Below are 11,356 nucleotides of genomic sequence, written 5' to 3' on the forward strand. Positions count from 1 at the left end.
AACTCTTCGTGACTTCATGGACCAGCCCACGCCAGAGCTTCCTGTCAGTCGTCAACACCCCCAGCTACCCCAGGGACGAGTCCGTCACCTCTAGAATATCATCTATCCATCTTGCCCTTGGTCAGCCCCTCTTCCTTTTGCCCTCCACTCTCCCTAGCATCAGCATCTTCTCCAGGGTGTCCTGTTTTCTCATTATGTGGCCAAAGTATTTCAGTTTGGACTTTAATATCGTTCCCTCAAGTGAGCAGTCTGGCTTTATTTCCTGGAGGATGGACTGGTTTGATCTTCTTGCAGTCCAAGGCACTCTCAGAATTTTCCTCCAACACCACAGTTCCAAAGCATCTATCTTCCTTCTCTCAGCCTTCCTTATGGTCCAGCTCTCACAGCCATATGTTACTAGGGGGAACACCATTGCTTTAACTATGCGGACCTTTGTTGTCAGTGTGAGGTCTCTGCTCTTAACTATTTTATCGAGATTTGTCATTGCTCTTCTCCCAAGGATTAAGCGTCTTCTGATTTCCTGACTGCAGTCAGCATCTGCAGTAATCTTCGCACCTAGAAATACAAAGTCTTTCACTGCTTCTACATTTTCTCCCTCTATTTGCCAGTTATCAATCAAGCTGGTTGCCATAATCTTGGCTTTTTTGAGGTTTAGCTGCAAGTCAGCTTTTGCACTTTCTTCTTTCACCTTCATCATAAGGGTCCTCAGTTCCTCTTCGCTTTCAGCCATCAAAGTGGTATCATCTGCATATCTGAGATTGTTAATGTTTCTTCCAGAGATTTTAACTCCAGCCTTGGATTCCTCAAGCCCAGCATGTCGCATGATGTGTTCTGTGTACAAGTTGAATAGGTAGGGTGAGAGTATACAGCCCTGCCGTACTCCTTTCCCAATCTTAAACCAGTCCGTTGTTCCGTGGTCTGTTCTTACTGTTGCTACTTGGTTGTTACACAGGTTCTTCAGGAGGCATACAAGATGACTTGGTATCCCCATACCACTAAGAACTTGCCACAATTTGTTATGGTCCACACAGTCAAAGGCTTTAGAATAGTCAATAAAACAGAAATAGATATTTTTCTGAAACTCCTTGGCTTTTTCCATTATCCAGTCTTTATAGCATTCTAGAAGGCCATCCAAATCTCAGAGGGGAAGATGTTCCAAAAGGCAGGGTTCATCACAGAGAAGGCACAAGAAGTGAAGAGGTTTGAACCTGATGATCACAACTACCTCCTACATATGGGGTTTCAGTTGAGTTTCATAACCTGTTCATTTTGCTCCTGTTTGTGCACATGTGTAAGGAGGTTGCTGCTTGGAAGAAAAAATACAATTTTTTTAACCATAGTTTGTAAATTATGATAAGTGATTTAACATTATAAAAGCAAAGGCAGCTATATTGGCCAAAAGCAAAAATCCAAGTCCTTGTTAGAGTTGTATCATTATTTTATCAATTCAAGATCACAGAATAGGACACAAGCTTGAGTTCTCCAGAATTCTTCACTAGACAAGACAGTAAAGAAATAATTGGGAGAAGGTGAGAGAAGGGAGTCGGTAATCAAATAAAGGCTTCTAGGTTCAACAGAAGCCTCTCTTTCTACTCTCTACTTTGCTTACCATCTTGTTTGACAAAGAGATGCAGAGAACTTGGGAAACGTTTTAAATCAATATCACAAAAGGAATGTGGGCCTAACCAAAGTTTCATAAAATAATTTGCATACGAGTTCAGAGTCTTTCTAATGATAATATGTACAAATCAGGTATCAGTCAGTATATTCTATATAGTGATTGCTGCTCAACCGAACAGCTTATATCAATCTGGAGGCTCTTCCGGGACAATGTTCTGACTGTTCCCTGTAGAAGGATTCTCTATGTTGGGATCTGGGGTATCCAAAAGAGATTCAGCACCATGGTTTGCAATGTCAGGTGGAATCCTGGGTTCCAAATTCCAATCCATGTTTCCGTTGTCACTGGCTTCTCCCTCAGACTCTTCGGCCAGCTTGTCCTGGGATTCAGCTGTTTCATCATCTTTTTCATACAAGAAGTTGCAAATCATGTTTGGTCTGCTGTATGAGAAATCTTTGTCCCTAAGCTCTAGCCATTCTATGCCACCTCCTGCCAAATAAAATAAAAAAGGGGGGGGGAGAGATAGAAAGGAGTTAGTAAGAATAAAAACTATATGTCATTTTATTGAAGATTCAGTTTCATCCCTTTGTATTCATATCTTGTCCTTTTCTTATCTCCCTCCTCTTTTCTGGTTTCCCAGAAATGATGTCACTCTGTAAAATGTCACATGTATTGAGAATGCTACACAGCAAAAATCAACGATTACTTGGATGCTGCTTATGATTAAAAGGATTCGTATTGAGATAATACTGCATTAAGAAAATTTTATCTATCAGTCTATCAATCTATCTATCAAATTTAGCCACCACCCATCTCACTCAGAAAGCAACTCTGGGGGGAGTTGTGCATACCACATGACTGCTACGGTGAGCTATTACAACAAAACTTGAGGAAAAACACCACTTCCAAATTTAAGGAATCACGTTAAATAGAACATTAAATGGAAATGTTTGTATCACGTTGACATCCAATGCCAGGTCCCTCTCATGATGGGCAACAATGATCTGAACTGTACTAATGGCAATTGTTGGTTAATCTGTAATAGATCTCACAAGTAACGTTAATATGGTTCAATGGAGGTAGGTGGGACTCTTGCTCTTCCCAGACCTGCAAGATTATTATTCTGTCTTCAAACAGAACATATACTAACTCTGCATTTTCTCAAATTGATACTATCAGTTTAGGAGGTGGGAACATAAACAATCTTGCACATTTTTAGTAACTGATTTATAAATATTTACAGCTCGGATTATGAAAGACTCGTTAAGATCTCACCAGGATCACAGAAAGAGACGAGCTGACCTACAATTTGTGTTTACAAGCCATGAAAATAGAAAACTAGAGCAGTCTGTGTCTGTTTCATATACTGCACTAAGCCACAAAAGGATTATTTAGCTTTGGCTTAGGATGTTCCACAAACCTACCAATTATGGTTTATAAATTATGGTTTATAACAATATATTCTGCAATATAATATTTATTCAGTAAATCCCATTTAAACTATCCATGAACCCAGTCAGAGTATGTAAAACCTGGACAGAAAAGAGCAAGAAAGTTATATATAATATGAAGTGATCTGGTGGATATATCTAAAGAGGTTTCTAGACTGTGGAAACAAAAAATAAAGTTTCAGAAAAATAGGATGAATTTCTCAAGAATCACCTGTGTTCTCTTCCCCTTCCTTTTTCTCAATCAAAAGTGTCCGAGTCATATTTAGCTTCTTCATTGTGTGGCATTTATATTTTAGTTGCAATTTTTGGTTGCCTTCCACATCTACTGTCAAGAAAAACAAAGCAGAATATTTGTTCTTTGATTTTTTTTAAACCTTATTTGGGATTCTGAAAAGTTAGAATACAAGTATTGCTTACCATGATCATGGTTTTCCTCAAACACTACACATGTCCCAAGAGTATCTGAGGATGAGAGTAAACAAATTGCTAAGGGAAAATATAAACTTCTTTTAGAGAGCCATAATTACTGAATTCTATGAAAGTATAAGAAGGTGCATGTACAAATTCAAAATTTATTTATGGTCCAAGACCAAACACAATAAAAGACCAGTATACAGTACAATATCTATAAAAGAAAATTTTTAAAACTGCAAGAAAATCCTAGAATATTTAGCAGCTAACAGTTAATAGCATTGAGGAGGAACCTCAATGCTATTGATAAGAATGTTGCAGCCTTCTTAGAGGTTTCTGAAGAGTGGCCACCCAGGAGAAGGGTAGCAGCCTCCTGGTCACAATGGCAACGAGGGTTATTAACAATAGGAAGTATTAAACTTGATTGCCATCGGGTGTACAATGGACATTTTAATAGCATGTGTGAGACAGATTCTACCCCCGAGTCTGAACAGAAACTAGCTTGGCTTTCAGATGGGAGGCTTCTATGTCTACTGGCTATTGCCCTAATAGGTGGCAACCCAATTTGGGCTAATATAAATAGCCTCCTATGTGGAGCATGTATAAATATAAGGGCTAATTACAAATGTGGCCAGTATAAGTTTAACCTCACTATCCCCAGGGTGAGTTGCTTATTCATTGTGAAGCTGCTGACACCAATATGTGTTGTGTTGTGTTGTATTGTATTGTATCCCCTTAATTTTTAAAAGCAAACCTGAATTTAAACATTGTTTCTGCATGCTTTTCATTAGTTTAATTTTAAATTAGGTCACCCAATCAAGATTTTTTAAATAATTGAGGCAATTATTAATTTGAGATATTAAGTAAATTTTTTGATCTGGTTACTGACTAGATGAGGGGGGTTCCCTCTCTTTTTGTAGAAAAAAAATTACAAATAATAAAAACAAAAAAGGGTTATAAAGTTTATTTCATGGTTCTTTACATCATGGTTTATGGTTAAACAGACAAGGTAATCATTAAATTTCTTACCTTCATATTCTCCAGCAAAGACATATCTGTCTATTTGCAAAATAGGTCTCTCTGTGTCAATTCCCTAAAAACATGAAGAGAGAAGCACATTTGCCAGAAAGGAAGTCAGTGAATTAAGCATAGCCTAAGCCTGGTGAAATCTCTAAAACTGATAAGGGGACACATCATACAAAATGTCTTCTGCATGGACAGACTTATATCACTGCCATTTGTAAGGAGCGTGAGTATTTAGACATCGTGAGTGTGTATCTGCCCTGAATATACTTCCTAGCATGAACATGCTTGGGTAAAATCGGCCTTTGGTTGCGTCTGTATTATTACTAACCAAAATTTACCAAACCTAACTGGTTTTAGCTTGGCAAGTGTGGCTGGGAAGGGAAGGTACTGGGCAGAATTCTGATGGAAAGGGTACAAGAGGTGACAATAAGCTAAATTTGGATTTAGCAAGCAGGAGGTGAGATGAGCACAGCTTTTTGTTCTTCTGCAAGTCACTGAGAAATCTACAAATGGCAGAAAGTTTGCTGTACGTTTGTTAATTTAAAAAATAATATAACAGATTTAAGTTATAGAATGCTCTGCATTATATGGAGGTTAGTTGCTAAATGCAATAATGGTATATGATGGAAGTAAAGCATCCATGAGAATAAAGAGAATACTTAGTCAATCATCAAGCAGAGAGTAAGGCAAGGATGCATGATGTTCCCTTGGTTGTTTAATTTACTTATGGATAAAAGTATAAAGAATACTTGTGATCATATTAGAAGTATGTTGGTTGCTGAACATCTATGTACTTTTGTATACAAATGATGCTGTTTTGTTGGCTGAGAACCAAAATGGTTTGCAGCGCATATTAGATAACTTGTAAGAAGTTGTAAGAAGTATGGATCTGGAAATCAATGTATCTATGACCAAGATAGCTCTGTTTGCTAAGGAAAATGGTGTGAATGACAACGTTGTATATAAAAAAAGAAAATACTAGAGCAAGAATCTGAGTTTGTGTACCTTGGTAGAATGTTTACTAAGCATAGGAAGATGTATGGAGAAATTTTAAGATGTGCAAACTTTAGTTAAAAGGTAGGTGGTCTGGTGCTATGAATGAATACTTGTTGTTAAAAGCAAAAAAGGCTGTGTAAAAGATCATGCTTCTTGCCACTCTGTTACACAAGAAACAAATTAAACTACTCCTGACATTTCAAAAGATTTTGAATACAATCAATTATTTTTAATAAAAAGAGACATTAATCTGTAGTATGTTAAACACACTCACCAAAATCTTGCATTTATTCTCACATTTTTCCAGAAAGTCTGAATCAATTATTCCAGACAATTCTACCACAAGTAATTGTTCCTAGGGGGAAAAAATTCCAAACATATTTTAAATAATGCATTTAAAAGCTCAATCTTTAAGCCCATCTTATATACCCACTTGCAAATATACATTATTGTCACAGCCATTTGTTGAAGAGAATGCACCATACCCCAATCTTCTTTTCTTATGTTGCAATATGGGTGTTTAAGCATGACTGTGGCACTATGAAAAAGCAGCCATCCACTGCTTTCTCCACTATTTCTCTCAAATGTAAAGAGACTGGGATATACCAAAATGCTGTGGAAATAATTTGCATCTTCCTCTGGTGCTTGTTTGCCCTGGTCACTAAAGAACCAAATGAACTAACATGGTGTGGGGATTGGCACCAGAGAGATCCAGGTTCTGTTTCGGCCATAAAAGTTAACTGGGTTATTGCAGGTAGTCACTTTCTCTCAGCCAAACCTACCCCCCCCGAGCTGTCGTGGGGGAAAAATAGGATGGAACATTATGTATACCACTATGCAACCTGCTTTTAGAGGGATATAAATCTACCAAAAGAATAAGTAACTATGGTATTTCAAGCCTAACATTCCCTTCCCGACAAAAAGCTGTTAGCTTTCTGTACTGCCTCTGCATATACAGTTACAGCATATACGACAAACGTAGATTAATTCATTAGAATATATACCAAAACCATGTTCTGTCATTCTATATGACACCATTAAAATGACTAGAAATGTGCAGTTTGCAAAGGCATTTCTTTCTGCTTTGTTCATAAACTGAGATAAGTGTAGTAAATATTTTAAGCTACCAAGTAAATGAGCATAGAGGAAAAATATAAATGCCTTTAAAAGAAATTCTTCCCATTAGTCTGAAGTAGTGATACTACTCTGGAAGCCATCCATACTCATGGAGAAAATCTATCCATGCTTTGCCTGCATAGGATCCTGGCTCAGCTGTCAGATCCAGATTCCTCCCAAGCTGTAGAAAAGGGTTCCACTTCCAGAGAGCAGTGCCCATTACAGTAACTCTCTTTCAAGGCCCAGCCAGCAGTGGTGGTTATGGGAAGCAAAGTCCAGAACATCTAGAGAACAGGTTGTGAACAGCCGGAGTACTACAACTGTCAGATACAAGGACGATACGCAGCAATGCTCCCTATAAGGCCCAGCACCTCCTTATTGATGAAGTGGGGTTTACGGTGATGTGGGGATTCTCTCCCGAGGAAGAAAGAGGCTGAAGATCCGTGCTCCCTTTCGTAAAAAGCAAGCCACTTTATAAGCGGGCTTCCAGGCGCTCTTATTTTGCTGCACGTATTGTGTGGCATTAATGCAGCGGAACTAACACATTCAGAAGCCTTGCGTGGCTGCAGGGTAATCCGCAGGCGGTGAAATCCCACGCTCAGCAATCCCGAGAGGAAAAAAGTTCCCCTCCCCGACGGTCATTTGGACGCTGCTCAGAGGCATCTTGCAATGCATGCGATTGGGCCGCACTGCCCCGAATTCCCCACAAATCATAAACCCACCTCGACGTCCTCAGTTACCCGCGTACTGCCCGCCGCCTCCATGCTAACAGCGCCGCCGCAAGTTTCACGTGACGTTCCCGCCGCCATCTCACGCACCGATCGTCCTGCGGCACAAGCGCCGCCAGGCGGGCGGATGGGGAGTTTTCGGGGGCAGCTTAGCGCTGGCGGGTTCGCGCGAACCTCGAGCTGAGCAGCCTCATTTTACCATAGCTTGTTCAAAAACTAGTCTGATTGAGGAAACAGTGGGTCACTTCCCCAGGGGTAAGCGTCTGGTGCGTAGAGCAACCAGAAGCACTCTAAATTCGCCTGAAAGGGTGCAAACGTTGTTTTTTCCTCTTCTAAGGTCCGCTAGAAGCGACTTTCAGCCCAGAGTTCTCCCTCGAGGTACAAGTGACCAGGATCAAATTATCCTACTTTGGACACATCTTGCAAAGATCCAGCTGTCTCAAAAAGACGATAATGCTGGAAAAGGCGGAAGGCAGAAGAAGAGGACGACCAGTAGCAAGGTGGATGGACTCAGTTACAGTAGTGATGAAGACACCGTTGGAAGAGCTGAAGGATCAGGCTAGGGACAGATCATCATGGAGAACATCTATATAGTCACGAAGAGCCGACAATGACTAGATGGCACATAATCAGAAGCGGCTTCCCACTTTTTTACCTTTAGGGAAGGGTGGCTGAGTGCTTAAAAAACCTCCCTCCAACATTCTCCTGTGCTTTATACTTTGTTCTTTCCACTTCCTATCATTTTATTTACACAAATCCACTTTGTAAATCAGTTTCATCTGCTTCATGGATGTATCAGTGATTTGCTGTAACAAATTTACTGGTGAACATATATAGGGTGGGGAACGACTCTGCATGTTAGCATCACCAGAGATGAGGAAGTACTTTTGCAATTGTGTAGCTGACACTGTTTCCACAACATAGTGATTGACTTTTTAATCTTTTAAAATTTAAAATAATGGTAGTGTATATGACTTTTGGTGGGGACGTGGTGGCGCTGAGGGTTAAACCGCTGAGCTGTCGATCGGAAGGTCGGCGGTTCGAAACCGCGCGGCGGGGTGAGCTCCCGCTGTTAATCCCAGCTCCTGCTCACCTAGCAGTTCGAAAACATGCAAATGTGAGTAGATCAATAGGTACTGCTTCGGCGGGAAGGTAACGGCGTTCCGAGTCGTCATGCTGGCCACATGACCCGGAAGTGTCTATGACAACGCCGGCTCCAAGGCTTAGAAACGGAGATGAGCACCGCCCCCTAGAGTCGGATTCGACTGGACTTTACGTCAAGGGAAACCTTTACCTTTACCTTATATGACTTTTGGGCTTTTTTGAATGTTTACCACATATGGTAGAATATTCCTTCTGTCTCATGACAGTTCCAGCATTTCTTACTATATGATTTGGCTATTTTACCAGTTATTGACAGAGTTGTATACCATCTGTAAAACATTTTATGCCAGTTCTCTCCCAATCACAGCTTGGAGTAAATGTTATAGATTTGTTCCATAATTCTTCCTATTGTTTTATTGGGACTGTTTCTTTGAAGTGTTGCATCCAATTTATCATATATGCTTTTGTCTGTCTCTTTATCATATCTAAGTAAAAGTTTATATATATGGCCTAATAGGAGATCTTGATTCTGTATGAGCATTTCAAATCCTGTCATTTTTAAAAATGTTCCTTATTTTTGAGGTCAGATTTTATTCTTCTAGTAATTTGTAGATACATCAGCCACGGTATGTTCTGGCTTTCCACAACAAAATGAACCACATAATGGATCACATAAACATTTTAACCTAGCGTGTGCAAATTCAGTACTGGTGATTACTTTGAATTCTGAACCAGATTCATTCAAGAGGTTGAACTAAACATTACCCAGCCTCATTGTAGCTTAGCCCAGCATGTCTGGACTAGAAAAAGGAGTTGATGAAGTCATAGGCAAACTTGTGGTGGGAATGAAGTTAGCTACTCTGTAGAATGTGCCAGCTCCGTTATTAACCAACCTTAACAGAAATTCAGGCCTGAGATTTCCTCAGATAGGAAGCTATCCTGGAGAAAGGTTAATTAGATATTTTTTTACAAATCCCTATTTAACCTTTCTCCAGCATAGCTTCCTTTTTAGGATTTTTAAGATTTTTTTTTACAAATCAGTACAGCACAGGAGCACTATCAGAAAAAAGTTATAGGTAATATTTACATATCTTTCTCAGTTCTCTACTACAGGATAAATAATCAAGTCCCCACCAATTTTATTAATGACTATTCTAAAGCCTTTGTGTGGACCATAACAAATTGTGGCAAGTTCTTAGTGGTATGGGGATACCAAGTCATCTTGTCTGCCTCCTGAAGAATCTGTATAACGACCAAGTAGCAACAGTAAGAACAGACCATGGAACAACGGACTGGTTTAAGATTGGGAAAGGAGTACGGCAGGGCTGTATACTCTCACCCTACCTATTCAACTTGTACGCAGAACACATCATGTGACAAGCTGGGCTTGAGGAATCCAAGGCTGGAGTTAAAATCTCTGGAAGAAACATTAACAATCTCAGATATGCAGATGATACCACTTTGATGGCTGAAAGCGAAGAGGAACTGAGGAGCCTTATGATGAAGGTGAAAGAAGGAAGTGCAAAAGCTGGCTTGCAGCTAAACTTCAAAAAAACCAAGATTACGGCAACCAGCTTGATTGATAACTGGCAAATAGAGGGAGAAAATGTAGAAGCAGTGAAAGACTTTGTATTTCTAGGTGCGAAGATTACTGCAGATGCTGACTGCAGTCAGGAAATCAGAAGACGCTTAATCCTTGGGAGAAGAGCAATGACAAATCTCGATAAAATAGTTAAGAGCAGAGACCTCACACTGACAACAAAGGTCCGCATAGTTAAAGCAATGGTGTTCCCCCTAGTAACATATGGCTGCGAGAGCTGGACCATAAGGAAGGCTGAGAGAAGGAAGATCGATGCTTTTGAACTGTGGTGTTGGAGGAAAATTCTGAGAGTGCCTTGGACTGCAAGAAGATCAAACCAGTCCATCCTCCAGGAAATAAAGCCAGACTGCTCACTTGAGGGAATGATATTAAAGGCAAAACTGAAATACTTTGGCCACATAATGAGAAGACAGGACACCCTGGAGAAGATGCTGATGCTAGGGAGAGTGGAGGGCAAAAGGAAGAGGGGCTGACAAAGGGCAAGGTGGATGGATGATATTCTAGAGGTGACGGACTCGTCCCTGGGGGAGCTGGGGGTGTTGACAACCGACAGGAAGCTCTGGCGTGGGCTGGTCCATGAAGTCACGAAGAGTCGGAAGTGACTAAACAAATAAAGAACAAACCAATTTTATATGGTCCCATTATCAATTGGTGGCAGTAATGTGCTAAAATCAGTATCTGAAAATAATCAATTTATATTATCTTTTAAGGAAGCCATACTTTCTAAAAAGTTATGCAATTGCATGTTTTATCTCTCACAATCAGTCTTCCTTTTGCCATCCATACAGGCCTCATAACTGTCTCCCCATTTGCAATGCTTCACAGCTCATGAATGTGTAGGAACAGGTGTCTTGAGATGGGTGATGTAGCTTTGGTCAGTGGCGCAGAATTTATGTGGGGAACACCCTCACCAGCCTTGATCTGCCTCAACTGTGGTTTTCTGCTTGATGTGCTGTTTTGCTTTTTTTAAAAAAAAACAACCCTTCAGGTCCTTATCAAGTTACTGACTTTAGATGGAGTCCAGCTACATGAAAATTCTTCATGTGGATTCTGGAGTCCATGTATATAATGTTGTAGAGGCCAGTTGCAAACCTGAGCCTAAGTGTACTGTACAGTAGAAGCCACAATGAGGGTAACGTAGTAGCAAATGTATAATGATGTCATTGCATGGATGACATGAATTACTATTTGTCATTTTTGCCTGCCTCCCCCAGCTCGTGCATATGAGATTCTGTGTCTAGGTTCACACATCATGCTATATGGTACGATTTGGTTGCTTTATACTGTGGTTGAACCTAGCCAGTTG

The 11,356-nt window shown here is 40.2% G+C and overlaps 1 protein-coding gene across 1 annotated transcript; it reads right to left on the reverse strand.

Moving 5' to 3' along the window:
* Positions 1–1,414: 1,414 nt before the first annotated feature.
* Positions 1,415–7,442, reverse strand: GTF3C6 (general transcription factor IIIC subunit 6). The gene is made up of 6 exons (XM_063311150.1): positions 7,341–7,442; positions 5,777–5,857; positions 4,510–4,573; positions 3,487–3,531; positions 3,281–3,391; positions 1,415–2,107 (listed from the first exon to the last, which is right to left on the reverse strand). Exons 1-6 carry the CDS (start codon positions 7,425–7,427, stop codon positions 1,806–1,808), a joined length of 690 nt encoding a protein of 229 aa, XP_063167220.1. The 5' UTR covers positions 7,428–7,442; the 3' UTR covers positions 1,415–1,805.
* Between the last annotated feature and the right edge of the window lie 3,914 nt (positions 7,443–11,356).

This window comes from Candoia aspera, chromosome 1, assembly GCF_035149785.1.
Source record: "Candoia aspera isolate rCanAsp1 chromosome 1, rCanAsp1.hap2, whole genome shotgun sequence".
NCBI classification, from domain to species: Eukaryota; Metazoa; Chordata; class Lepidosauria; order Squamata; family Boidae; genus Candoia; species Candoia aspera.